The 27,226-nt window shown below is 49.2% G+C and overlaps 10 protein-coding genes across 10 annotated transcripts in view; 4 read left to right on the top strand and 6 right to left on the bottom strand.

Moving 5' to 3' along the window:
- Positions 1–533, bottom strand: part of CNE04340 (hypothetical protein) — a 2,403-nt gene extending 1,870 nt beyond the window's left edge. The window contains exon 1 of the mRNA XM_024657287.1: positions 1–533. This exon is cut by the window's left edge and continues 232 nt beyond it. Coding sequence (XP_024512947.1) covers positions 1–362 — 362 coding nt within the window. The 5' untranslated portion in view covers positions 363–533.
- Positions 534–566: 33 nt separating this feature from the next.
- On the top strand, positions 567–7,609 carry CNE04330 (hypothetical protein). The gene is made up of 9 exons (XM_024657286.1): positions 567–890; positions 982–2,437; positions 2,505–3,314; positions 3,367–4,815; positions 4,877–5,744; positions 5,793–6,436; positions 6,490–6,825; positions 6,879–7,115; positions 7,170–7,609. The coding sequence occupies exons 2-9, from the start codon at positions 1,283–1,285 to the stop codon at positions 7,392–7,394; spliced, it is 5,724 nt and encodes a 1,907-aa protein (XP_024512946.1). The 5' UTR covers positions 567–890; positions 982–1,282; the 3' UTR covers positions 7,395–7,609.
- Positions 7,610–7,907: 298 nt separating this feature from the next.
- CNE04320 (phosphatidylinositol transporter, putative) lies at positions 7,908–9,408 on the top strand. Its single transcript, XM_571089.2, has 2 exons — positions 7,908–8,470; positions 8,540–9,408. Exons 1-2 carry the CDS (start codon positions 8,034–8,036, stop codon positions 8,994–8,996), a joined length of 894 nt encoding a protein of 297 aa, XP_571089.1. The 5' UTR covers positions 7,908–8,033; the 3' UTR covers positions 8,997–9,408.
- Positions 9,000–9,831, bottom strand: CNE04315 (hypothetical protein). The gene is made up of 4 exons (XM_024658543.1): positions 9,725–9,831; positions 9,546–9,585; positions 9,425–9,479; positions 9,000–9,350 (listed from the first exon to the last, which is right to left on the bottom strand). Exons 1-4 carry the CDS (start codon positions 9,801–9,803, stop codon positions 9,150–9,152), a joined length of 375 nt encoding a protein of 124 aa, XP_024514390.1. The 5' UTR covers positions 9,804–9,831; the 3' UTR covers positions 9,000–9,149.
- Positions 9,832–9,969: 138 nt separating this feature from the next.
- On the top strand, positions 9,970–11,065 carry CNE04310 (protein targeting-related protein, putative). Its single transcript, XM_024657285.1, has 4 exons — positions 9,970–10,341; positions 10,413–10,591; positions 10,653–10,812; positions 10,873–11,065. The coding sequence occupies exons 1-4, from the start codon at positions 10,086–10,088 to the stop codon at positions 10,968–10,970; spliced, it is 693 nt and encodes a 230-aa protein (XP_024512945.1). The 5' UTR covers positions 9,970–10,085; the 3' UTR covers positions 10,971–11,065.
- On the bottom strand, positions 11,012–13,511 carry CNE04300 (protein-vacuolar targeting-related protein, putative). The gene is made up of 13 exons (XM_024657284.1): positions 13,285–13,511; positions 13,031–13,236; positions 12,922–12,979; positions 12,840–12,872; positions 12,543–12,782; positions 12,471–12,487; positions 12,364–12,419; positions 12,241–12,306; positions 12,053–12,192; positions 11,779–11,994; positions 11,674–11,724; positions 11,401–11,622; positions 11,012–11,343 (listed from the first exon to the last, which is right to left on the bottom strand). The coding sequence occupies exons 1-13, from the start codon at positions 13,285–13,287 to the stop codon at positions 11,149–11,151; spliced, it is 1,503 nt and encodes a 500-aa protein (XP_024512981.1). The 5' UTR covers positions 13,288–13,511; the 3' UTR covers positions 11,012–11,148.
- A 604-nt stretch (positions 13,512–14,115) lies between these two features.
- Positions 14,116–16,684, bottom strand: CNE04290 (GTPase activating protein, putative). The gene is made up of 8 exons (XM_024657283.1): positions 16,046–16,684; positions 15,826–15,991; positions 15,428–15,767; positions 15,230–15,370; positions 14,944–15,159; positions 14,734–14,877; positions 14,483–14,648; positions 14,116–14,406 (listed from the first exon to the last, which is right to left on the bottom strand). The coding sequence occupies exons 1-8, from the start codon at positions 16,590–16,592 to the stop codon at positions 14,204–14,206; spliced, it is 1,923 nt and encodes a 640-aa protein (XP_024512944.1). The 5' UTR covers positions 16,593–16,684; the 3' UTR covers positions 14,116–14,203.
- Positions 16,685–16,787: 103 nt separating this feature from the next.
- On the bottom strand, positions 16,788–21,498 carry CNE04280 (conserved hypothetical protein). The gene is made up of 8 exons (XM_024657282.1): positions 21,130–21,498; positions 18,586–21,083; positions 18,391–18,518; positions 18,087–18,308; positions 17,754–17,988; positions 17,436–17,688; positions 17,154–17,374; positions 16,788–17,094 (listed from the first exon to the last, which is right to left on the bottom strand). Exons 1-8 carry the CDS (start codon positions 21,337–21,339, stop codon positions 16,863–16,865), a joined length of 3,999 nt encoding a protein of 1,332 aa, XP_024512943.1. The 5' UTR covers positions 21,340–21,498; the 3' UTR covers positions 16,788–16,862.
- Positions 21,499–21,591: 93 nt separating this feature from the next.
- On the top strand, positions 21,592–24,891 carry CNE04270 (conserved hypothetical protein). Its single transcript, XM_571081.1, has 10 exons — positions 21,592–21,675; positions 21,734–22,036; positions 22,097–22,457; positions 22,520–22,645; positions 22,709–22,822; positions 22,876–23,055; positions 23,113–23,650; positions 23,728–23,846; positions 23,909–24,166; positions 24,257–24,891. The coding sequence occupies exons 1-10, from the start codon at positions 21,610–21,612 to the stop codon at positions 24,802–24,804; spliced, it is 2,613 nt and encodes an 870-aa protein (XP_571081.1). The 5' UTR covers positions 21,592–21,609; the 3' UTR covers positions 24,805–24,891.
- CNE04260 (conserved hypothetical protein) lies at positions 24,878–27,203 on the bottom strand. Its single transcript, XM_571080.1, has 5 exons — positions 27,055–27,203; positions 26,297–26,662; positions 25,994–26,243; positions 25,120–25,939; positions 24,878–25,069 (listed from the first exon to the last, which is right to left on the bottom strand). The coding sequence occupies exons 1-5, from the start codon at positions 27,151–27,153 to the stop codon at positions 24,958–24,960; spliced, it is 1,647 nt and encodes a 548-aa protein (XP_571080.1). The 5' UTR covers positions 27,154–27,203; the 3' UTR covers positions 24,878–24,957.
- Positions 27,204–27,226: the final 23 nt, after the last annotated feature.

Below are 27,226 nucleotides of genomic sequence, written 5' to 3'. Positions count from 1 at the left end.
GGTGCCGCTGTCTCTTGTGGTTGGGCTTGATAGTTCCTTCCAGCTCCGGTTAAGTTTGTGGTCTTCTCATTGGGTTTGTAGTCTGATGAAGCAGATGACATGCCTGCTTGTTTTTCTGATATTGTTGCCTGGCTGGAGGGTAAGTTGGTGCCGTTTGACACTGCGGTGGACGTAGACCTGGCTGTGTTCGCCCCCAAGTTGGCGATACTGGCAGCATTTTCATTATGCAGACACTCTTGATATGCTGCTTGAGATGCTTCACGATCGAAATCCAGAGGTTGGTACTCTGCTATGGGCTGTTGTCGTGATCGAAGGCTGCTAACAGCTCGATTGGGAAGAGGTGCTGAGGAATGGACCGACATATAGGTTTTTCAACTATACACAACAGGAATTTGGACGATTGAAGCCAAATTCAGGCGGTCGGTCGTTAAAGAGGTCTTTCTGCATATGAGCTTGTCATAAGGCACATTCGCATTTAGATGCTTGGTAGAATGGTGTCGTATGCCCAAAGGTCCAATTTTGGCTCAAGAGCAAAGATTACGAAACCCCTCGACGTCATAAGCTTTCCTATCATGAATGTTTGTTAACGCACCGAGATCGGGACAAATCAGCGGATATCCGACTGTTATCTCGGAGATTTTGTCACCGTGGGAACCAGATGAAACGCCTGGAGTTCGTTATTGGCATGCTTGCTCTTTGACGCGATGGCACATACGACAGAGCAGATTTAGATGCACCTGGAGCGATTCAGGGTGCAGGTGGAGAACGGGTTAAGCATATTGCTTCTGCCGAATGTAGTGCTTACAGCCTTTTCCTTCGAGAAAGCCGGCACCATAATCACGTCACGACGATGTCCGAGTGATGAGAGGGAACGAACGGACTGTGCAGTTGTAAGTCTCCCTGAATTGAGTAATGAGGTTCTAGGAGATATTAGTCTTTCTCTTTTCTCTTCCCTTGTGCGCTGCTAACATGTTACAATAGCAATGACTACGTTTTACAGCTCGTCACAACGTCGGACGAAGATTACATGAAATCGACGACTATAATAAAACCGGAAGCAGCAAAAAGGCAGAAATAAAACAATTGAAAGTCTGTGATGGGCACACGGCGGTCCCAGCGCTTCAAAATTCCGTTCCGCCATGTCCCCCACCACACTCAAGGGCGCTTTCAAGGTCCAATCTACTCCTTCAGCTTGGTACTTTCCCTTCGTCCGTGTCTGAAGCGCTGAAGAGCAGGATCATGCCCCACCATTAGTTCAATTACGGCTAACTGTAGGTCAATTATGTATCCCGACAACAACTACCTTCATCTACACACCCCTACGCCCCTTCCCTCCTCACGGCATCATCCGCGTCCCCATGCTCTTGACCCTAACTTCCGCTTTTCCCCTGCCCCGCCTCAGCCAAACTTTCATCCACATCAGACTTATACCGCACCACCCTATCCAAACAGTCATGTCCGGTCAAACACCCTTCCATTCAACGCCGAGATTCTGAATCTTCACTCAAGGCATAACCTGCCTGTCCTGAACACTTCCCAGGGGCCAAAGTTTAACGGGAGCCACGTTTCTGCTGGAGTTTATATGCCCAATGGAAAGCCGATAACGTCTGTTTTCACCCCTCAGACTCTTACGCCGGGCCTCACACCGCCTCCAATTGGAAAAGCGTGGACATGCGATCCTTCGACTTTAAGCGTGATCTCACCTTTGAATCTCAACGGTCCCAACTCTTTTCCCGTGTCTTGGCTACCCCTTTCGCTCGATTCACACTCTCAGTCCAAAGGGGCGTCCGCTTCACAGCCCTTGGCTTTGTCGCATGCTCCGCACATATCAGAGTGGAGGTCAGGCAGTAGTCCGGGCGCTCATGATGGAAGGAAAACGAGACTTCACTACTACGATGATCTCTCAGAGAAGGGACACAAAGGGTTGCGAGGACGGGTAGGCGGTCCACCAAAAGCTATACTTGGAGGACCGGGAGGCAAGACTTTTGACGAGATGATGGCGGAGAAAGAGAAGAGTCAAAGCTCTGTCAAGCCTTTGTCCACAGATTCGCCTGCGACTACCCCCGCTCAAGAGCTAAAACCTACAACACCACCTCCTGGTGTCGAGAAAACCAAGCAAACACCAACCGAGCCTATTATACGCAAGAACAAAGACACCGTGATCCCCATGCCATGTAAACAGAACAATCCTGCCTACTCGCCTCCTTCAACTTTACACGACAAGAATGAAGACGATGCAAAGTCGGATACGTCGGGTGAACCTCGCTTACTTCACATGGAAGCCATTCCTTGGCCGCCTTCCCAATTCTTAGCGTCTGAGGGGACCCCCTTACCTATATCGCCGAGTGACCTTACGCATGAGAGCTTGGGAGACGCCGTAAGCGAAGCCTTATTTCCCTCGGTTCAAGGTGATGGAGGTCACATATGGAAAGGCAAGGTGATTATTTCTCTCCCTGAGCGTGAGTGGCGGATCAAGGCATGGGAACGCTGATGTTGTTTTTCAGGACAAATGGGGAAGTTTGGAAAGGGAAAGACACAAAGGAGAAGATGAGCATAAAGAAGTGCCCGGGATCTTCCCCGAAGGAGAAGTAGCTGGGATGCTGCCAGCGATCTCGGATGGCAGTGAGGAAGAAAGGATGCTAGAGTCCAATCAGCGCGGGGGTTCCGCTGACATGGTGGACAAGGCCACGAGCCCAAGGAACGTTAATTGCGTGATGGGAGATCATGAGTCAAAGGGTGTTTGCACCCAAAAAGTCTCACTAGTGCCTGGTGATGTTGGCCTTACCGCCTGTTCCCCATCAAAGACGTCCTTCCCTCTCTCCACTGAAAGTTTTTCCGAAGAACACGCTCAGCTCGCGGCCCCAGACAGATATCACCCTCCTATCGATCCTGCACACGTCAACCATATCCATCACGATCATTCCCGTGTTTCGCCACCCAATACTGAGAGGAGCATGGATTCATCCACCTCGAGCAAGAGATCGTTCAACGCCATGACTGGTGCCTTCGCTAGACGACAGTTGGGTGATATCCTGAAACCCAAGGCGAATAGAGATGGGAAGCCCAGGGTGAGCTTGCGACTGTCAGCTACACCCGATGTCGGCAGACCTCCGCTCTCCCCCCAGGATCCCAATATCGTTCAACACCTTGAAAGAATCATTGATCAACTCAAGAATGAGGGTTGTAATGCGTATACGGAGAAAGGGTGGGATAATGATGAGAATGAGAAACTATTCTCGGAGGACAAGCATGAGAAAAGTGGACGGACAGATGCGACTGTTGTGGAGCACGTGGAAGTTGAGAGTATACAAGCGGTAAATGCGTTTGTCTTTTCCGCAGGGGTGTAGACTGAACAATGACATTTAGCAGCCGCCATCCCTAAGAGAGGTTCGCTGTAAAGGGTTAGAATCATTTCTGGGTCACAAGGCAGAGCCAAAACAAGACTTGGCCCAGCAACCACCAAGACTTGAAGAAGTTCGACAGAAGGTTCTGAATTCAATGAGAACTAGATCAGATGGCGCCCAATCAGTACAGCCTCAATCCAGCACAGAACCTGGCAAAGCCAATTCTCCCATTGTAGATCTCCACGGAAGCTTACAAGAAGGAGAGGCCAAAAAGATTTACACGTATCAAGAGAAAAGCACCCCTTCTGAAAATAACCCGCCATCAAAGCGTTTACGACCGACCGCTGAACCCTGGCACCCCTCTCGTGCATTTTCATCGAATGATGCTATCGCCAGCAGTATGCTCGGACTTTCCATTTTGGACCAAAAGCGAAGCTTACGACCTACAGCAGCAACTTTCACACCCTCTCAGGTGAAGAGCCTCATATTCGACGCTTTTCCCAGAAGTGAGGAAAATGAATCTGCATGGGAAAAGCGATATTTCCGGGTGTCTAGCTCGGCCTCGTCAAATCCGACGAACGATTTGCGTCCAGCAGCAGCTGAATTTGTTCCCACCAATCCCCATGTATTCCAGCCTCGATTAACCACATTTACCTTTGCTTTTCCTCCAGCTGGTGTGCTTCAAGATTCAGAATACCATCATCATGCATTTGCCACCCCCGGTTTTATGCAACATGAGCCCAGTTCCTGTCCTGGCTTTCCTGCTCTTGATTACGAGGTGCCCCAAACAAAACTGGAAAGTTATGCTCCACCTTTTATCAGAGGATCATCCACATCCGGCGAGTTCAAAATCCGCGCTACAGCTCCACCCTTTGTTCCTTCCGACTTGTATTCTAGTATCAGTTCTTCCCCTGCTTTCCCATCATCGCGCGCCTTGTCGGCCACTCCCTTAGCGACTGCCACAAAGGTCAGGACTACTGCTGCCGTATTCGTACCTGCCAGTGCCGTCGCAATTGGAAGCGCATCTCCTGCTAGTCCTTCACTAGCGCATCCAGTGCATGATGCGGGTCGCTCCGCTTCAGCCACCCTTATCAACGACGACGATCGACGCATACGTGACCTTGAGGGACATGGAAGGGGAAACACCATACTAGGTGATTCTGAAAGCTCTATCAATGCTCAGATCTCGGGACAAACAAAGGGCTCAACTCAAACTTCCCCCGGGATATCACCAAATCCAGCCATCATCGGAGCTTTGTCTGAAGCAGATACACCAGCTTCGAAAGGCCATAAGTCCAGACTAGATATATCGCATGTGGAAGTTGAAAAGACTGTTATTCAAGTTGAGGCCGATGAGCTTGTGAGCGGGGAGATTGGGTTGCATACGATCAATACCTTCTGTCGCGAGGAATCCCCCATGCCTTCAGTGGCTTTAGACTCGACTGTCGATCTATCGGTTTCTATTCACAAGGTGAGTAAAGGCGTAATTGTTACACCTTGACTGATATCAAGTGATTGAATTGTCCTCTCAGAATGATCCTGGTAGCTGGGAATCGGACCTCACTCCGGGTACTACCAATCAACAGCCTAGCCAGCGTGAACAAAACTCCGATCTATCCCGTGGTACTCCTGGTCTGTCCTCTGGAGGTAACGAAGTTATTGTCCCTCTTGAGGATATTGTCATCCACCCCTCTCAACCTACACAATCTCCTCGCACGACCCCTATCTTGCGGGATGTCGAGGTAGAAAGCTTTAATGTACCTGATGTACCACATTCTGCCAGCACTGCCCATCCCCAGTACATGGAGAATGAAGTTGATTCAGATGTCATTAGAAAGGATGTTGATCTGAACCCAGACGTCAAACCGTTTGAGTTCAGTTTTCAATTCTCCGACCCTTCCCCAGAGTATTTTGCTACCCAAGAGGTAGGGGATCCCGATGAGAACAAATTCACCGCTGTTGAAGAACTTTCAGAACGTTCCTTACCAGGGTCAGCCCAGTCAACGTCGTGTCAGCTTTCCCCTTTGGAAAACGAAGATTTCGATCGTCGTATCCGATCAGCTGCGCCTAGTCCTCAGATGATCTGGGAAGAGCCAGATGGCCGGAACGATCGACTTAACCCTCCTTCCAGTGAAGCCTCGCATTGTTTGATGGAAGATGATCATCACAGTCTCCACAGCCTCGCCAATTCACTTGCTGCCCACCCTCGACCACCTGATCTGTCTAGTGTCTATCCACAAAAGGAGAAGATTGGGCCCGATGCAGAATCACATTTATACGGGTTCGATGCCAGCGCTGTACCGGGAGATCTGGAGCTGCTCAAGAAGCAGGAAGAGAGGAAAGACAGTTGGGAATGGAACTTGGGAAGCTTGGAAGAGGGGATTGTTCAGGCTTTCGACAGTGAGTTTAGATGCCTGAACGTTAAGCTTTTGAGTTAACAATGTATAGAACTCTTGAACCAACAGCACGGGCAAGGTACTGGCTCGCTAGCAAACGTATTCAACATTTTGGAACAGCAAGGTCAACTTTTGAGGAGTCTACAAGGCACATTATCTAGAACGGATGAGTCTCTAGTATCAGAGGAACACAAATCTAGTTCCCAAGAACTTTTCACTGCAATCCTCACCAGCCAACACGCTATCCTGTCCAAGTTTGACGAGGTTGCTTCGATCCGCTTGAGCAGTACCGATGACCTCCACGCAGCTATTGCCGCCCTTCACAATGCCGAGGACGCTGCCAATGCCCGAACCCGCAAGACTGAGGAACAATCTCGAGAGATTGGAGCGTTAAAAATCAAGGTGGAGGAAGCCACTGCCTGCGATGTGAAATTACGCGCCGAAGTGGACGAACTCAAACAAAGGTTGAGAGACACAAGGCAAAAGCGGGATGAACTGTGCAGCAGCCTTGAAGAAAAGGAGAATAGATTGAAGGATGCAATGAGGGAAAAGATGAGAGCCGATGAAGAAACGGGCAGGCTTGTGACCCGAGCGCTTGCGGCTGAATTGGAAACGGATGTTCTGGCAAGGTCTTTGGTTGAGCTAAGAGAAGAGAGAAAAGATGCTGAGAGGGAGAGAGAGCAAGTCCGACGTGAGGTGAGATGAGACCCAGCCCTAAACAGAGGACAAAAGACGCTAACCCCATATAGGCTGCACATGATAAGTTACGTTTGGAAGCCAAGATATCGGAGTCAGAAACGTCCCGCGTTGAAATTAAGAATACCCTCTATGCCACCCAAAAGGCTTTGGAAGAAGCTCGCGCAACTCTGCAGGCTCCGCCAGCTTCCTTATCGCCCCTCGCAACTGCGTCAGCTCTTGCGGAAGTGGGTCAAGCAGCCAATACTTTCCATGAAGAGGTGCTCAGTAGGATGAGCCACTTGGATGATGAAATGCACGAAACTATGGGATCTAGAGTGAAGGAGTATGAGAATGTACTGGAGCAGAATAGAAGGTTGTTGGGAGAGCTTGATGGCTTACGGGAAAAGGTGGGTTGATTGAATATCAGAAACGTTCTGCATTGCTGATCCACAGATGTAAGCTTGAAAAGTCCACTAGCGACCACGTCAGCCTTGAGAAAAAGCTCCTGCCACAGTTGGCAGCTCTTGAGGCAAAGGAAAAGTTCAACGTCGGAAAGTTGGAAATTGAAGCCAAGAAAGCGGAAGAGTCGGAGAAAAAAGTGGCGGGAATGCAGATGCATATGACGAAGATGCAAGAGCAGCTGATAAGATGGCAGATTGAAGTGGCTACCAGGCAATCGGAGGCGAGTATGAACGAGGTAAGATTGTTCTTCAAGTAGAGATGGAGCTTCAGGAAGCTAATTGTATCCCAGATTCGACTCCAGACTATTATCCAAGAAAGCACGTACTGGCGTGAATTTGCCCTCAATACTGACCGTCGCCGATTCAAGACATACATCGCCTCCAAGCCCTTTGAAAGTCGAGACCAGTCGCCCGTTGATACATCTCAAACCCAAAGAGCAGTCTCGTCTCCTTTACCCTCGTTGGTCGAGAAACCTAGTCAACCAGCTAGTGTCATATCTGGCAATGCTCTTTAGACCAAATTGATTCATTGACGATACTTTTCTTCGTGATATCAGAAAAAATGAGTATTCCCGCCATTAAGTTGTCCTTTAGCACATATATCTACAACAGTGCTGCCCAGTCATTCATTAACTTCTGGAACAGATTTTTTTATTTCGTTTCTAATTCATTATTAATATTTATCTACATTTCTCTCACTATCTTTTGTGTGTGGGGCGAAATTATTGATGCCTATGCGATTAACCTTTATCAAACTATTACTGTTGATGGCAATAATAAAGGTGTCGCTCTTGTGATTCCTGCGGTCCTGTTCTTCAGTGATAGGAGGGCATTGGCAGAGTGCGAAATAATAGATTAACTTTCCTGGTGTTGGCGTCCGTGTGTATGTCAAATTGTAAATGGGCGCAGAAGAAGATGAAATAGGAGAAGAAGAAAAGGAAGAGAGCGCGAGAGACGAAAGTGGGGGGGTGATGACGCGAAAAACTCCGGAATCTTCCTATAATCAGATAACGATATCGCCGATGGGCACACCGTTACATTTTTACACGCTGCAAATCCATTTCCCGAGTCAGTCTTTTGTCTACTTGCTCAGCCAGACGACTAGTAAATAGCTCGTCACATTAAACACGGATACATAGGTTACAGGTAGGAATATGTCTGCCGTCGAAGCACCCTCCGCCTCGCAGGCCATCTGGCCCGAGCTCACTGAAGACCACCCCCTTTCGCAGCTCAACTCTCGCCTCCCTACTATCCTTTCAGAGGCTGGTCACTCCCAAATCTGGGGCGTTACTCTTACTTACTCCACTCCCCCAACCTTCTCTAGCCTTATTATTCTGCAAAAATTCCTTCGTTCCGTGGATAATAACGTGGATGAGGCTGCCACGGCTCTAGGCAAGACACTCAAGTGGCGGAAGGACTGGGGATTGGACGCGCGGGCGGACAAAAAAGAGAAGGAAAACTTTGGGCCCGATTTTGAAGGCTTAGGATATGTGACCAAGATCAAGAAAAATGATGGCGGAGATGAGATCGTGACTTGGAACGTTTATGGAGCTGTGAAGGATTTGAAATCGACCTTTGGGGATCTTGACCGGTAAGCCGCAGAGCCCAGCACTTCAGTTAGGACTCCTCTCTATAAGTACAACCACTGATGTCAACTCAGATTCCTTCGATGGCGTGTCAATCTTATGGAGGAGGCTATCGCCCATCTTCATCTCGCTACCACCTCTACTCCCATCCCAGACTTTAACGCCGGTATTGATCCCCATCGCATGGCACAAGTCCATCTATATGAAGGTGTCTCATTCCTTCGCATGGATCCTCATGTGAAAGCTGCCTCCAAGGCAACCATTGAGCTTATGGCGGCCAACTATCCCGAACTTCTTTCTCGCAAATTCTTTGTGGGCGTGCCTTTGATAATGAGCTGGATGTTTCAGGCCGTGCGAATGTTCGTTTCCGCTGAGACTGCCAAGAAGTTTGTGGTCATTAGCTACAAGGAGAATCTGGCGAATGAGCTGGGAGAACTTGAAGGTGTGCCCAAGGAGTATGGTGGAAAGGGTCTCAGTTTGGGCGAACTTCAGAACCAGCTGCGAGGGGAGGACGCGGTGACTTCTTCGTAAAGGCCGTAATGGCTACATCTCTGTAATGATAATTGGGCAAACAAAAATATCTTCAATTTGTGAAATAGTAAGGCTTGTTTAGTCCATGAGCACCCAAGTCTGCTCCTGTCTATCCGTACACCAACAGTGGTTGCTCGCTTTGCTCGCCAAGTGTTATCGTTGTGATAATTCTTCTCCGTCCTGCGGTAAAGTCTCCGGGAACCATCCCCATCTTCTTAGATCCACTTTTTCGCCTCCAGCCCCTGCAAGGGTCTCCACTTCCACACCTTCATCTTCTAATCGTTCCTTTTGCCTGGCAACTCCTAATCCCGAATCGCCGCGAGGAGATATTATTCCTTTGGAGTTGACAACGCGCTGAGCATGAGGCCGATGATTAGCAGCAATTATGTATGCGCAAATGAATAACATTGGACACTGATGACGCTCACCTGCCAAGGTATTTCAGAGTCGGCAGGTAACATCTTTAAAGCATTGCCTACATGTCTATGAACGCGGATCAACAATAGTCATTATTAGGGTTAATACACTGGGTATAAGACTCTCATTCACCTCGAGTACGTAGGATATCCAGCAAGCTTAGCAATATGACCTACAAATCAGCTTTATAATTAGCTAATGTCCCAGAGTTGATCTATCACTGCCCACAGAAATAGCTCTGGCCGATTCGGTCTAAATGCGTTCACCAGCACAAGCAAGAGAAAATAGAAGAGGAGATGCGATCTACGCACCATAGCTAGTGACCCGTCCTGGTGGAATAAGCCTTGCTATATCGTACGTTTTTGTGGTCAGGTCTGCAATATCTCCCATCCTGGACGTGTTTGACTGGGTGCATGCATGGAAAGGGGAATATTACTACCTGATCATCTGTTTTTGCTCGTATTATTCCGTCGCTGTTGCTATTTATTCGGCCAAGCCCGCAGGGCTTACAAAAAAAGTCACGTGACTCGGAGACGGATGACCAAGCTCGTGAATAAAAAGTCGACGATGGCTTAAGTGAACCATTGATGGAAAACCGATAAATCAGTACTTTCGACCTCAAATTCACAACCGTCCTCGTCAATCACAAGCACCCTTAGTCCCCCAGAAACCATGTTCGCCCGATCATTCTCCAACGCCTCTCGAACAATTGCCCGTCGATCTCTCAGCACTCGCTCCGGACCTGCGCCTTCGTCATTATGGTCTTCCCGTAACGCCGTCATTGCCGGTACAACGCTCGCTATCACTGCCTTGGCCGTCACCTCTGAGAGGCGGAAGGTATTCAACGAATCTGCTCAGAAGGCTACTAGCCCTAGGGATAGCATTATTGCACAGGACAGCTTGAAGGAGAATGTCCACAAGAAGTCTGGTGGGTATACTTCACAAACGAGTTTCTTTGCATCCATTGTATTGGTACTGAGGAAACGTCATGTTACACAGTCAGGCAAGATGAGTTTTCAGGGGAATCCACCAAGCCCGAGGCTTCAACCTCATCAGATAGCGTAGAAAAAGCTGCCGACGACGCTGCCCAAATCCTTGAGGAAAAGGAGGCTGAAGCCTCTGAGCCCTCACAAGGCGCTTACAATCCCGAGACTGGAGAGATCAACTGGGATTGCCCTGTAAGATTTTCACCTTGCCATCTCATCTCGTTGTACTACAAGTTACTGACCGATGTATTAGTGTCTTGGTGGTATGGCCACCGGCCCTTGCGGTGAACAGTTTAAGGCTGCCTTCTCTTGCTTCGTCTACTCTGAGGCTGAGCCCAAGGGTGTCGACTGTGTTGAGTTATTCAAGGTGATGCAGGACTGCTTCAGGGAACATCCCGAAATTTATGGAGAGGGTGGGTACCTTTTCTTCTGTGTAGTCGATACGCTTGGCTTAGTGTTAATGTTCTACGCAGAGATCGACGACGATGAGGCTCCCGCCCAGGAGGGAACAATGGAGGAAAAGGTTGAGGCAGCCAAGGAGGAGACTGCTGCCCCCGCTGCTGCTCCTTAGACATTTAGAAGGAGTGATTTGTCATACCAAGCATTGTATCAGGGATTGCTAAATGCATAATACTACTCATCTCTCGTCATGAATCTATTGACCTACGTATCATGGGCGTTCGTCTCATTACTAATATAATTACACTTGTATTCTACAATATATCTGTTCTCGAGTACTGTATAACGTCTCAATAGTTCCATCTCCAGTCATCAATATCGTTCACAATCACCGCACCTCCAGGTTTATTGCCCCTTTCTCCCGGTTCATACGAACAAATCCGTCTCTCACGTGAAGTAGTCAAGCACTGACCGTTGATGAGGCATAAAGATATCCTGTATCCTCTTACTGAGCTCTGAACGCCCTTACACTCGGGCAAATGAGCCTGCGCCAGCCTATCAGCTTTACCATCTTGGAAAATAACAAGCTTTGAGCCGCTCACTGAATGTTGGTCCTTGCCTCTGAACAAAATCGATCCCTTTGTGCTCCAAGTCTCTACATCTTCGACCGACGTATCATCATCACCCTTACCTCGCCTAGGCCTTTCACAGGTTTGTTCTACTTCGACCATTGTGATGCCATTTTCTTCAGCCCATTCAACGGCGTGGGAAGATAGGTAAAAATTATATGTTGAGTATTCGGTAGCGCGGGGTGCGACAATGCACTAAAATGCACACTTAGATCATAATCCTGAAAAGCTAAAAAGCTGACTCGCCTCGGGAGGTACGCCGAAATCACGGTTAGGCCCAGGGGGAGCATCAACAACCTATGGCAACTCAGCACTCTACCATTTTCCAAATGATACCGTCCTCAAACCCACCTGGCAAAACCCAGTGATAGGGTGCCACCAACAATCAGTCTCTCCTTTATTACCCCACCGGCCCTTAAAATTCCTCCAACTATCTTTACCAGCATGTCTCACTCTCGTCCTGTCATGAGCATTAGCCCAGTAGCGTACGGGGATAACGTTGTCCAAAGTATCCCAGATGGGACCTTCGTCGTCGGTTTTGTCGACAATCTTGAAGATGTTCCCCAGCTGAAGTGGGGCGTTTATACTTAGTATGGATTCTCGCGGTGAAGCTGGAGAGTCTCACATCGGCATAAACATGATCACCCGGTTCTGGCCATACTCCATGGCTGCCCATCGCTACATATGCCACAGGTCGATCATGGACTTTTTCAACGTCCTCCCACCGGACTGTCCCTGCACTAAGACGTCCGCCTTCATGCGTACCTTCACCTTCGATGAGCATGGCATTTGTGGGGACTAAGGACGGCTTACTATAATCCGCAGACACGGGCACGCCGTCTACAATCCGCACACGCAAGTGCTCCCAGTCGGCGACATCTACTCATAGCCGATAAATTAGCGTTGAACTCACAGTCGAGTCATATGCTTGCTTACGGTTACCTAGTATTCCGAGGCGACCTGCTGGCTTCCCAAAATTGAGAGGGTAGAAACTGCAGCATAGCACTCAGTGCAACTCGAACTTGGAATAAGTCAGAACGTACGCCCAATACCACAGATCCTTGTTGACATCATCAGCGTTAACCGAAGTAATAGCGAACACCAAGCAGACTTACCACAACCCCCCTATTTTGATCGACCCAAAACCCGTATACTGGTTCTTCTATCCTTCCTCTTTCGTTGTTTTTCTTCCTCTTCTCCAATTCTTCCTCTTGGCCTGCAGGACCATAGAGGTAATGCGATTCTTTTTCAAGTAGAGATGGCTGGGGATTATGAGGTTCGTTTATTGAGAGAAACAAATATGCTCCGGCTAAAGGGAGGGTGTCTAAATGACATGGAGTTAAAATAGTGTGGTTCTACAGTGACAGGTCAACGATCAGTGTTTTCCTTTAAATGAGTCGATCACGACCAACAGCAGGGTATGTGTCGCCTGAAACATCCTCTATCTACAAAATAATTAATGTACATCAGTGATATGAAAAGTCAAATGCTTACAAAGCTATAATGTGGGAGCATATAATCTACTGAGCTAGGAAAATATCGTTCGTCTTTACTATTTCAGAATATCAGCCTTGGCCCTATATAGCCTGTCGAAGAACTGTACGATAGTTTAAAAATCGGAGCATATTGGTTCAAGAGCTTGGCCATCTCCTGGTCTTTTACATCTTGAGACGTCCATTTTTGGACCGTTTCGTCTTGAGGGAGTAATGATGGTTCAGCAAAAGGAACTTGCGGAACACGAAGAGGAGTGGCGATGACGGAAGTGAACTGACTGCCCAAGAGGGCTAAAGACCACAAGCCTATGAAATTCTTCCTGGGGATTTAGCCGAGCCCTGCCCTAGGCCAAGGAGTGCTTACCATTCTGTCTATGGTAGCAGGAGCGTTTGAAGAGGCGTTGCTGGACAAGAAAGAGATACGGAATGGAGCCGAACGTCGACGACATCCGTCACTGCAATTCGCGGTCCGCGAGCGGATCTAACGATAAGAGGCCGCAAAAAGACCTCGACGTGCCTGGCTGATCTACCAGTATTATGGTAACAGCTGTAGGGATGTCAGCCCATGTTTTGCCTCCTCGGATCTTGCGCTGTGGGCGGTGACCCGGCCGATCCTGTCTACTCGTCTGGACCTATCTCAAAAGGATTCTCTTTGCGTGGCGCTGCAGGTCTCATACAGGTCTCATGGAGGAACTGGTTATTATTAATAATAACTGGTTAGTTGCTATTATGTATGGGCCAAGGTCTGCGAACTCAACTCAAAGACTCAAATGTTATTGACCACTTTAAAGAGTCAAGCAACGCCAGGACATGACAGAAATCAGTACGAATAATGTCGACCATAACATGTCGAAGAAGGTGTTGCAAAACAGCAACGGTGGCGACATCGAGTATCCCGTGAAGGACAGTTGCTCTCTTCGTCCTCAGATGAAGTTGACGCACCAGATGCCAAGCCGTCAGACCCGACAATGGTCAATATGATGAGATAGAAACCAGTCAAGTCAATAGATCTTTCAAATTCGAGTGGCTTTGACACCGATGACACTTTTTAAAAGTACTTCATCGTATGTTGAGAAAGATCAGCTGGGAAGGTCGTTAATGAGGACTTGCCAATTCAAGGACCAACATTATTGAAAGGCCGAGTTTACCCATGACGTCTGACAGTCACGCGTTTTCGCAACGGGTAGACAGCGTATTGATGAATTATATTCCATGACGTTAAAAAGTGCAAGTAGGTTACGTTGTACTCTATCAAGTTATTCGTAGATCATTACTCCCCGCCCTCATAACAAAGCACTCCCGCTCTTCCCCTCTTCCACCAGCTTCTTCCACTCCACCCTCCATCCATCCATCTTCTCCCTCACGTTCTTTTGATTCAACACTTTTTTGATCCACTGCATGGATACGTCTTCGTCCTCGGGGACAAAGTAGGAAGATAAAAGGGAAAGGATTGATTCAAATGAGGCATTTGGTGCGGCAAGAAGATCTTTTCACGTCACCATGTCAGTCATGATCATTCAGCCATGGGGTTAGAGAGAAAAGAAGAAGGCGGAAGAACGTACCTCTAAAGGACCATAAGATGGCAAGGCTGGTGATTATAATAGCGTCCCTCCCTTCCATCCATAAGACATCCCATATTCGTAGTTGTTGTGAAAAAGGGACAGTGTTGACAAAGAGGGTGATATACCATTTGGTACCCCATGCTGTTGTGGAAATCATATTCCGTTGCTACGAAAAGATGAAAGAAAAAGAAGATTCAGTTAATGAAGGGGCGGAGGGAGGTGGGACAAGAAGAGACAGGAAAGAGACGTACGAAAGATTGATAGAGATCAGGTATGAGCCATTCCATTAATCGTTCTTGGACGTAGAATGCTTCAAGCAAGCCCGGAAATCCGGGTTCAAAAATCTCGTGCATTCCGTAAACGTCATGTAGACGGACCATCAGACTGTATGCTCTCTTTCACGCACGTCAGCATCACGCGTCAACTTCTACATTGCTGGAAAAGGGGACCGCCAAGCTTACTTCCGGATCGTAATAACATAACAAAGTGGCCACTATCGGCCCCATCCCTTGTACATAGCCACATGTGGGGCATCGTTGACTAAATGCATGAAGCACATGCCACAAGTTTCTTTGGCCGGTACCGTAGCGCGTGACAAACATTGTATGACCGCTGATAGTCCGAGGAACGTCAAGGTCAATTTGGACGTCAAACGTAGATGGTAGATTGACGGCTTCCTGGAAATACCACAGTCAGGACCGTAGCCCTCCCAGCGGGAATAGGAAAAGAGGGGGAATGGGGACGCACGGTATAATCACTTGTTAGTTCTTGTGCAGTGGATTTACCTTTGCCTTTGCCGTTCCATTTTTGAGCTTGTTCCTCTGCGAACGTCCACCAGGCTGCCATACGCCACCTGTCGGGTATGCCTTTATATACCCTATTCGCTAACTTTGTACGCTTCATGAGGTTCTACATATGATATCTTGAATAGGGAAGCAAACTCACTTTGGCACCTTCGCCATCCCGACTCCACTGCCATTCAATGATATTCCCTCCACCATCTCTCCGCTTAACCTTCATCATCTTCCCCCACTTCATCACTCTCTCACCTTCTTTCCTCTTTGCCTTCACTTCAGAGTCTGGGTCTGTCCTCGGGCTCTTTGGAGGCTTGGGCGCCGGTCCAGGATCGGACGAGGGAGTGAAATTGTTATTCGGTTGAGCAGGAGGGTTCCCTGATAGGGGTGAAATAGTGGGCATTTTGGGAATCTTGATGAGGGTTGAGGAAGGAACAGAGACTACACGGGATTCGGAGCGATTACGATGTGGGTCGTTGACAAAGCCGTAGCTAATTTTCGTTGGTTAAGTTACTGTTAAAGACGATGATAGAGATGGACTGCTCTCACCGGTCAAGACTGGCAAGGAATTGTCTCTCCTTTTCTCCTATATCGCCAGTTTTGGCTGCAGGGAACACGGTCATGCGTTTATCAGCCATTGTTGAGCCACCTCTCGTCCTCTCGACGCCTTGATCCCATCCGTCTCCATGAACACCTTGGCCGCCTAACCTTGCGTCTGTAAAAACCAAGTCAATATCTTGACAAGCACACATGTAAAAGCTTGACGTACAGGTGGACCGTACATGAAATGCATCTTCTTCCTCTCCTGGATACCGCGACGAAGCCGCAACACTCGTCTGGCTCCTCGTCCCATCTGTTCCACTAAAGATACCCGTGCACATCGATCCTCGCTTGCTACCTGTATTCGCCGGACTCAGTCTTTGCATATCGCTATATCGTACGGGCGAGTTGGCAGTGGAGTCTGTCTGAGTGGATATGATGCTTGGAAAGCGATGTTTGATAGGAGTATGGGGCCGAGAATGAGCAGGAGACTGCGAGTGAGAAGGAGATAGTGGAGCCGGGGGAGAGGTGATGATGTTTATATTGGGTGTGGTTTCTGGCATCGGCCCTGGCTGTTCTTGCACGGCGTCGCGTCCTCCGTACAGAGCACCCATAGGCCCTTCCCCGCTCCCCGGCGCACTCTCCTCATTCGCTCCGTAGAGGTCGAAAATATCAGATGCCTGGCCGGCGCTTTCTAATGTAGAGTCGCGCGAAGGTGCCGCTGGTGGTGGTGGAGCGGTGGATAGGCCAAGCTGGGCAGACGGAGCATGGGCCATGTTGGAGAGATATGAGTGCCGAGCAATGTTGCCCAGTCACTCTTGCTGTCGCTGTTGCCGTCACGATGAGATGACGAACGACGTAGAAATAATGTTGTGCGTGCGCTGCTGGTTACAATATTCCCCTGCAAACCGCTACTTAGACCGTAAAACCCACATCACATGTACATCATATATATATAATTCATCCATTTACATAGAACATGCATGCATGGAATCGTCCACTGAGTAAATCTAGAGCTACATATGATACCGAATCACCAACAAGTCTCATTCAATACCGTCAAACACCTCTTGCATCTTCTCCAGCAACTCCTTTTCTCGTTCCGCCCATTCTCCAGTAACTTCCCGTCTCACATCCATCATCTTCAACGAATTGATCGCTTTCAGGGTTATCGTATACCCTGCAGAAACTGGTCGATGATCTGAGACGGTAGGTTCGTAGCGCTGGTAATTGAGGGCTTGTACTCGTGGCGATTTCTTGTACAGAATCCTATCACACCTATTTGCCCCTCTCCCAGTCAGTTACATGTCCAAATCGAGATCATGCCAAAGACCTACCAAGCTGGAATACGCCTCTTCTCACTGGAATCATAATCGTGCGTGCCCGGGTTGTACTTGTATGTCGGCGCAAACGTGATCGGTGCCTCTTCAAAGTTCCTCAATCTGAAAGCATGGTTCGTCCTCATCTCTTTACGCAGTTGATCATGCTCAAGGAGATAGGCTAGCTCGCCATTGGCAATAGACGAGATGACATTCTCACGTCTTTGATCAATGCGGTACTACATATAACTGGTCAGTTCTACACAGACACACGAATAAAGAATGGCAGGAAAAACTCACATTCAAATCACCATTCAGAAACACCATCTCATGATCTAAAATCCCCGTCCCACACCCTCCATGAACAAACGGCAACTCGTCCGCTGGAGGGAAAATGGCTTTGTCTTCGAGGATCCCTGCGAGATCGGCGTTCCGCGAAGCTTTTTGAGACTGGCCAGCAGCGAGGTGGACGTTGATAAAGCAAATGGATGTATCATCCATCACGAGGCGGGAGACAATAGCTCCCTTATTCCCGTATATCCCGCCTATGCCTCTATTATTCAGAAACCTCGCAATCAGCTTTTTGAACATCAAAACTCAAAACAGGCGATGACTTACCGCTTGACAGTGGTAATATCCAGATCCCGCAAGAAATTCTTCTCCGACTGTTTCACAAAGATACACGTAAACAAGCCTACAAGACTCTCTGAATGGATCTTGACATAAGGACAATTTGAAGGGGAAGCCATCTTGACTGCTGATTGAAGCTTTTCTAGCCAGTGTCGATAGGCGTGCGATACTCTGTCTGCTGCTGCCCCGCCATCCTTGGATTTATTTCCGAAAAGAAGAGTTTCTATCAAAGGTGTTCAAAATGATTAATGATAAGCGGATTGCTCCATTTGTCTACTATCAAAAGGGATGAAGGAATGATGGAGGGAAAGGGGGACATACTGGCAGTATATTTTTTATCAGTCAACGGGATGACTTCCTGGAAGCCAAACACGATGATATCCGGTGAATCCACAGACCTCAGCACATCTTCCAAGAAATGGGCATTGGCGACCGATCCATTCAGATCTGTAGGTTTGGCAGAGTCAATGTTCCATGTACAGATCAAAACGTTGGCGGGGCGGAATGTGCAGAATGATGATTGACGTGCAGTGAGTTGTTTGTCTGAGGGGAATGCAAAGCGCAAAAAAGGTCATTAGCATTAGTACACATTGACTAAGCGGTCAAGATGTGGGATACGGCTTACCGATCCAATCGACAGAGAGGAGACCGTCCCATGCTCGTAGCGCGTCCCGGGCAAAAGACCAACAGGTGTATCTGCCCGCAGACTGAATCGAGTACGGGTCAACTACCAATGATTGCACAGGGTTATCGCTATCGAGTTCATCAGCACAATCTTTTTTTTTTTTTTTTTTTGACTGGAATCATTTAATGAACTTACGGATGCCCAATCCATATATTCGTCGCCAGCCATGGTTTCTCTTTTATATCAAACACATGAATCTGTCCCTTCCTATTTCCTGTCCACAAATACTCTCCTACACCTTCCAAAGCGAGCACATCCGTCGAACTAATCTTCAGCACCTGCTTACACACCAACTCTTTCCCATCCCACACACTGACAAACCCGCCCTCATGGCCGAGAAAGATGGTGTCGTGGTGTAAAGGCATGTACGTCGCCGATGTGACCGCGCCAGCCCATTCGGTTGCGAAAATCGTTTTAGGCGGGGGCATCGTCCCCGGCGCACAGGGGTCGTATATCCGGACGGTGGGGCCCTTGGATGTAGCGGACGATGTAGTCGATCGGGTAAGGGGACCGCTTGATGTCCACAGTTTTCCACATATGAATTTGGCGAATCCAAATTTGTCGCCGATCCGTAATTGTCTCGCCATGGTCGGTGGTTTCCCTTCTATATCACCTACATCAAACACGAGTAATTTCCCGCCTTCATCCAAGGAAATAATGTTCTTCCGGTGCCGCCAGATATAGCTGATGGAAGACGTATGTACAAACGCCTTGGTGCTGGTTACTTCCCCCGTGGAAATATCAAGTTCCCACAGATGCCCGTCTTTCGTACCGCACCAGAGGTACCTCCCTTCTTCACTCTCCGTCGCGCCCGGACGGAAACACATTGCCGTCACTTTCGGGTCCTTCCCCCTGCTTTCCAACCCCGTCTCTTTCAAGTCTACCACACTAATCGCATGATCCGACAGCTGGGTGTCGTAGACTCGTACATGGTGTGCGCCCATGCATACATATCGGCCATAAACAGCAAAAGCCGAAACATGGTGGCAGTCCTTAATACGAATATCGGGGACGAACGCCGGGGGACGACGGTTAGCTTCTGTCATGTCTGGGAACTCGTCCAACATCCTTTTCGCTTGGGCGGACAGGTTTGTAACCGCTCCAGGCTCTTCAGGCTCGTCATCTTCGTCTGAATATACTTCTTTTTCGCCTAGACTAAGACTTGTAGCAGATGCAGAGTACTTCTCTTGTGTATAAGGCGCCGCGCGAGAAATGGTGTTGGATCGACGAGGAGGGGAACCACCACCACCGCCGCCACTCCCATTGCCGCTACCGACGCTGCTGCCTCGGTTAATGGTAGCACTCCGAAGAAGAGGTGGGGGTGGACCGCCCGAGTTGGTACGGGCTTTGGATGGGGATGCGGGATGAGCCGGGGGAGGGGGTGGGTTCATGGTGGTACTTTCACTTCCATTGGCGTTGAAGGACGTAGGTCCACCACTAGCAGATACAGGAATAGCTGCGTGTCGAGCCGGTAGACGAGGAGGAGGTGGGCCTGCGGTGGTTGTGCTCGGTTCACTTTCGGATCGATTGATCGTATTAGCCCTCGACCGATCGGGCAATGGTGGGGGGGCAGGCGCAGGAGCACGAGCAGAAGTATTATTGTCATGGATTGTATGTAGCAATGGAGTACTAGCGAGTGCAGGTGGGGAGACGACAGACGCGGTGCTAGGCTCAAGCGTATCTGGCGAAGAAAAGGTCGGTCGACGCACAGGGAGCTGAGGCGGTTGAAGGCGCTCTGGCGGTGGAGGGGGGACTGCAGGTTCTGGAGCACTAGAGCTGCGAGATGGGACGACAGGTTTGTTGCCTGGTATAGGGGGAGGTGTACTGTTGGGTGTGGGGGCATTCGATTCGGGACGGGAGATGGGTGCGGGGCTGGCTGCAGTTCGTGGAGGTTTGTGTGCTCTGTTTATGGGAGGAGGACCAGAAGAGGCTGGAACTGGGACAGGTGAGGACGTACGTGAGATAGGTGCGGGAGGAGGAGGTGGTGGGCTAGGGTGTGAAGGGTAATCATTGGTATCTGAAGGTGCTTCGCCCTCTGACGCTGGCGACAATATCACGGGCGACGTCTTGCCGTCTAACGTTCTTTGTATGACTGGAGCAGGAATAGGTGCAGGTGAAGGGGCACGCAACGGCTCAGGAGAATCATGTACCGGTGCAGCCTTGACGACCGGCACCGCTGCTGTCTTGGGAACATCGCCAGGCTTTCGAAGTGCAGTTTCGCCAGCCTGAGCTTGACCGCTGAACTTTGCACGAAGAGCCTTTACAGACGTGATCACAGGCTCCTTTTCATCACCATCTGAACCTGAGGGAGTGACAGCGACAGATGGCGGTTTGCTGGGGACAGAAGGGGCAGACTTGCGAAGCGGTGCTGGTGCAGGGAGTAAAGCAGGTGATATTATGGCAGGGGAGGATGCAATTGTATCTGACGGGTTGAGATGGGAATCCGATGTTGCGCTCACGACAGAAGTGACTGAGGATGTTGAGTGATGGGTCTGAAAAGATGGTTTGGGAGTGGTAGGCCTGCTAGGAGCTTGACGAGGTGCAGGACGCGGAAGCAGAGACGCAGGCTTCGGGACTGGCGATGCAGACGCAGGGCTTACGGGACGTGAAGCCGGTTTTGGTGGTGGTACCGGCTGTGCAGAGTGAGTAGAGGTGTGAACAGCTGGTAAAAATACTTACCTTGGCATTTTGGCCATCGACAGGGGTTTCTGGCCTGGGAGTGAGGAGGCCGTTCCGGGTAGAGCTGACAGTTGCATGACCGTTGCTGGCTGAGGGTACGTCGGTGGGAGCAGAGTTCACACCAGCGACTGCGAGGCTCTCAAACTTGCTTCTGAGAGCAGCTATCGACTGTGGACGCTCTTCGTCGTTCTCGTGCGGGGGAGATGCCATCGCTTACGACCTGGCCAACATGTGCGTCCAATATCCCTTGCACCTGGTAATGTATACCGCTCAATGCGGATCTCAAGGCGGATGCAGCTCTCTAGCAGTCGTGGACGTGCAGATAAAAAATTGTGGGAGGGCGAAGGAAAGTACAGAAAAGTATAGGTGCGGCTGAGAAATGCAGTCTTGGAAAGAGAAGATGCGGCGTCATTCCATTCCACCTGGCATTTCACCAACTCTTTCCATTTTGCATCTCCATATCCATTCCCACATCCCGCAATGGCAGCAATCCCAAAACACAGGCAGCTCCCAGACAAGGAGAGCAAGCTCTTCAGAGAGCTACTCGTACGTGCAACAACTATGCTCCAACACCCACTGCATGCTGAGATGATACCTGCTACAGACCCAGTACGAGCTGAAGCAGTACAAAAAAGGATTAAAAGTCGCAGACACCATCTTGAAAAAGTTCCCCAACCATGGAGAGACACTCGCAATCAAGGCTCTCACACTGCACTCGTCCCTTCCAGACCCTCCAACCGCTTCTTCCGTGCCCAAGCGAGAGGAAGCAGAGGCTATGGCCCGTCTCGCTGTGAAAAAGGACATTACCAGCCATATCACCTGGCATGTCCTTGGTATCCTCGCAAAGAATCGCAAAGACTGGGACGAAGCATCAAGGGCATTTGCAATGGCTCGTAGACAAGATCCTGTGCGTCGTATTACTACTTGACCTATATGGCTGGTACTGACCCCAAATGGAAACGACCAGGATAACATCCCTCTTATTCGAGATTCCATCGCACTCCTCACCCATACCCGCCAGTACGACGCTGCCGTCCAAGTCCGTCACCATTACACCGTTCTTCGTCCTCAAATCCGTTCTGCCTGGCTTGGACTTGTCATCGCCCACGAACTCGCAGGTGATCGTGAAGAAGCCATTAAGACTTATGACTTGTACCAGTCCGCCGTACAGACTGAGGGAGCGAATGCACAGGAAAAGGCACAGATCTTGCTGCATATTATCCAGCTGTGCGTGGATGCCGGCAGGAATGAAGAAGCGCTCGAAAGGCTGGAAAAGGGTATTAAAGAAGGTGTGATCAGCCCCCGAGGAGAGGTTTCTCAAATCAAAGGTGTGTATTACCTTGTCTTGGAATGCTTCTCTTTGCTGGAAATACTCACCTTCACTCCACAGCGGACATTCTCACTGCCCTCGGTCGTACCAACGAAGCTCTTCAGACCTATCAGGACCTTCTCAAGCAAAACTCGGACAACTTGGCGTACTATCGTGGTTACTTCAAGACCAAGGGGGTTGACATTGGTAAGAATTTTCTTCTATTTCTTCTTATGCGTTTGTAAAGCTTACGCTAACTATTGTCTCTAGCGGGTCCCTTTGATGATGCTACTCGAGCTAACCTTCTCCAAAGCCTTGACGAATTCTCTCAAGCTTTCCCTCGGTCTACTGCTCCTCGTCGTTTGGCTCTTGACGTTGCCCAAGGAAAGTTATCCCTCCTCTTCCTATCCGCTTTAACTAATAAAAAAAAACCACAGGCGACAAGTTCCGTGAGCTCGCTCAAGCTTATATTATCAAGGGCCTCGAGCGCGGTGTCCCCTCACTCTTCGTAGACGTTAAGAGTATCTACTCTGACCAGGAGAAGATGGTTATTGTAGGCGAGATCGTTGAAGGGATTATTCAAAAACTTGAAAAGGATTCTACATTGTCTAACGATGGTACGTTCTACTTCATACAGAAAGAAAAAGAATCATATAAATTGACTCTCGAAATAGGAACTATCTCTCCTCCCACGGTCCTTCTCTGGGCGTACTATTACCTCGCCCTTCACCTTGCCCACCCTCTCAACCCCATTCCATCCTACACCCGCTCCCTCCACCTCCTCTCTCTTGCTCTCGACCACACCCCCACCTTGCCCGAACTCTACATGGCCAAAGCGATCGTCCTCAAACGTTCCGGCGACCCCCTCGGCGCCGCACACGAAATGGAAAAGGCCCGTTTGCTCGACGGCCAAGATCGATTCCTAAACGGTAAAGCCGCCAAATACTGGTTCCGCGCCGGCGACGTCGAAAAGGCCGAACAGTTACTCGGCATATTCACAAAGAAGGATGTGACCCCAGCCCAAGACTTGACAGACCTTCAGTCTTTGTGGTTCCTCCAGGAATCGGGGGATGCGTATAGGTTGAATGGGAATATTGGGATGGCGCTCAAGAGGTACCAGACGGTCGCCAAGGTGTTCCAGGAGTATGAAGATGATCAATATGATTTCCATGGGTACTGTGCGAGAAGGATGACTTTCCAGGCGTACACCCAGTGAGTATCAACCCTCCAGTCTCCAGGGCTGCCTCCTAGTGGGGGAGAAATGTAGGAATTGACTGAATGGTCGATAGCTTGTTGAAGTATGAGGAGAACCTCAGATCACATCCTGGTTACGCCAAGGCCGCGCTTGCAGCTATCGATGTTTACCTCCGTGTCAACGATGATCCCAGTATCACTGAAGAAAAGCTTAGCGAGTCCTCCCACTAGTTTTTCAGAGAGCAAACTAACACCATTGTTTCATCTGAATTACAGCCCCCGAACAAGAAGCTGATCGCAAAAAAGCTGCTAAAAAGGCCCAAAAAGCCGAACAAAAAGCCAAAAAGGCGGCTGCCGCCTCTGGGGAGAAAAAGGAGGAACCGCCTGTCGCTGATGATGACCCTGACGGACAGAAATTGCTCAAGAGCGAGACATTGTTGGATGATGCGTTGAAGCTCTGGAAGCCGTTGGAGGCGAAACAGGGAGAGAGGGTTGAAGTTTGGTTGGCTGGTTATGAGATTTACATCAGGAAGAGTGAGTAAACTTATCTCTTTACATATTGTTTTATTTGCTGCTCCTTTGGCTATTTTAGAAGCAAGCTGACAAAGGGGGATTGGAAAATAGAAATGTACCTCGCCGCTCTCCGATGTCTTCTTCAAGCCCAGGCGCTCTCCCCTTCCGACCCCACCCTCCACGTCCAGATCCTCGCTTTTAACCGCCTCGCATCTTCTATCCCTGCTGATGTCCCCGAGCCCGTCGTATCTACCATCAAGCAATCGTTACCCACCTTGTTGCCCACGGGCAAGTCCCCAGAGGCGTTCAACGCAGAATACATCGAAGCAAAAAAGGCTGCCGGTGACGCCAAGGGTCTTTTGGGCGCCGCCAAGGGAAGGTTGGAAGTGGATCCCGAGGATGTGGATGGCGCTATCGACATTCTTCGTTCCCTTGTGTCTGTACAGGCTGACGTCAAGACGTTGCAAGAGGCGCTCGTATTTGCAGAGGCTAAAGCCGGGACTGAGAAGACTGAAGAGTTGAGACGATTATTTGTGGAAAAGGCACCTTTGGCATGGGTTTTGAGAGGACAGCAAGAAAAGGAGAAGAGGAAGGAAGAGTTGGTCAAGGAGGCGACGGCTCAGGCGGAGGGGGAGAAGGAAGGGAAGGCGGATGTTTAAACCATTATTGGTAAGATATGTCAAGAAGATATAGATGATTGAAAATGGGCGCGTTAACAGCATTATGCATGCATGACATGGTTATTTGATGTGAGGTCTACGCTTGTGCTAATCTATGATGCGGTTTTTTGTTTCAATGTTGATGGTGCAATCTTAAGCAGAGTCAACCCATTCGATAGCACCAGCGATGGCGACGGTAGTTGGCAAACGACCTGGCGTCGGTGATAGCACAGTATACTTGCGAGCGAATGTATCTATGGCAGTGCTGCATGTCGGGTCAGCATAGGAAATACAAAAGGGGAATAAAAGGCTCACATGACGATGAAACCCATCACTTCCCTTGTACCAATCTCTTCCCTGAACGGTACTTCTTCCTCGTCGTCCTCACCTTCAGCTTCACCTTCTTCCTCGCCGTCTTTTCCTTCACCCTCGCCCTCGCCCTCACCCTTCCCTTCCCCTTTCTTCTCTCCTTCACCATCTTGCTTAATTTCCCCATCCTTCTCGTTCTTTTCTTCCTTCACTTCCTCCTTTACTTCTGATTCCTTCGCCGGCACAATCCTATCCTCAGGCTTGACGTCCACCAATGCCAAGACTCTATTCAACAGTCGCACCACATGTCCAGGTCCACTGGGATCCACTCTCGTCAATCTTAAAGGGGAAAGTATCTTGCTGGAACCAAGGGGCAAGGCTGACGACGGGGCCGAGTTTTCTTCTCCGACACGGAGGACGACAAGCCTGCTCCACGGAATCTGGAACGAGTATGGTGATAATTCGAAATCGAGAGACACCATTTTCCCTACCAGGCTGGAGATTTGTGGCGGCAGAGGGGGTTCGCCATAAAAGTAGGTTCGGACTTGGAAGATATGAGCGGTCTCGCGATCATGGTCATCAAGGTCGACGGCGCCGCCTGATTTAGGGATACGGATTACGTTGAGTTGGCGTGATTGTACAAGAGGAAGACGGGAGAGATCAATGTGTAACTTTTCGTGGCCAATGACGATGATAGTGTCGATATCAAATGCCTGGATAGCGTGGCTTACCAAAGTATATCGAGCTTTAGGGTCGTCTTTCTTGGTGCCGAGAGTGGGGACAGTGAATGCCGCAGGAGTATCGAGGAAGAGGCCAGAGATGTTTGCTGCAGAATGTCTTTATAAGATTTCTTTTCAAGCAATCCAATGGTGGCACATACCAATCTTGTCCTTTTCGCATCTCATTCCCCAAGCTTCTGCCATGTGCTCAACCAGAACCCGCCATACTTCAGCATTCTTGTTTGTTGGTTCAAGAGCTCCAAGCCACCAGCTAGCTGTTTCTACATCCCCGGAGATAGTATTGGCCGCAGTAGAAGCGGGCGGTGAGCCCAAGGGATGAGCCAAATGATGGGTGGGGATCGGATGTGATGGTGTGGAGATGGACAAACTTCCCGGGATAAGATTAGGAGGCTGTTGTCAAAGATGAGCCTCTGTTGTTATCTCACAGCCTTCTATAAACTTACACTTGACGGATCTAGACCAATCGCACCAGGTGTCCAGCCCATACCGGTCCCTAAAGCTAAATTGACCAAGTTCTTCATGACCGTTGTCTTTCCTGAACTTTGAGGGCCCATGATCATTACTCGAGGCCCCCTCTGTTCCATTCCTCTCTTGGACAGTATTCGCTGGCGCTCCATTGCCAGATGAAGGTTCAATAGCTGGGGCTGGACGGTGGATGTGGATGTATAATGGGATGCCGGGAGGTTTGTCACCTGTATTCTGGCAGAAGTCGGGGCATAGAGGGCGGATTTTGTGTGTCGGTAGATCGGATACCATGCCGAAGGAGTAAGCTCTTGAGAGTTGATGAATACTGGATCGGAAGAGAGAGTCTGCACCATGAGTCAGTTTCCTGGTGAGTACAACCACGTCATGACAAAGGTGATGTTTCGAATGAGACGACAGCGGAGAGTTTTGATGATTCGCACTTTGGACTAAGCCATATCACAAGACCATCGGTCACAACATGAAGGAAACGAGCTTGCAAGGTCCAGGAAGCGGACAATAAAGCCCCGATGGCATAACAAATTACACTACATGAACAACAATTCGGAGTAAAAACATTGACATCAAGACAATCAGTGAAAAGACGAGACGGCGGGACGTGTTTTCATCAGTTTGATTCACGATGGCAACAGCAAGTCAAACTCACAGAGCTATAATCACTTTACATACTGTGATGTATACGTACTAGGCTTATCACGTAGCTGAATGAAAGACTCACTCTAAGGGCAATGTTTTCATCCGCTTCGAGTTCAAATCTCCATTCTGATCCGGCTTCGAGGTCGATATTTGTGAGTTCAGTAGTTTGTTGTTCGGCCATTATGCTTATACGGTATGCGTATGTTCTATTTATGGGGGGCTACAAGATAGTATAAAGTGCCGAGAGAAGATGC

This window comes from Cryptococcus neoformans, assembly GCF_000091045.1.
Source record: "Cryptococcus neoformans var. neoformans JEC21 chromosome 5 sequence".
Lineage (NCBI taxonomy): Eukaryota > Fungi > Basidiomycota > Tremellomycetes > Tremellales > Cryptococcaceae > Cryptococcus > Cryptococcus deneoformans.
The sequence above is the reverse complement of the archived record's forward strand: the minus strand, read 5'-3'. Positions and strand labels throughout refer to the sequence as shown.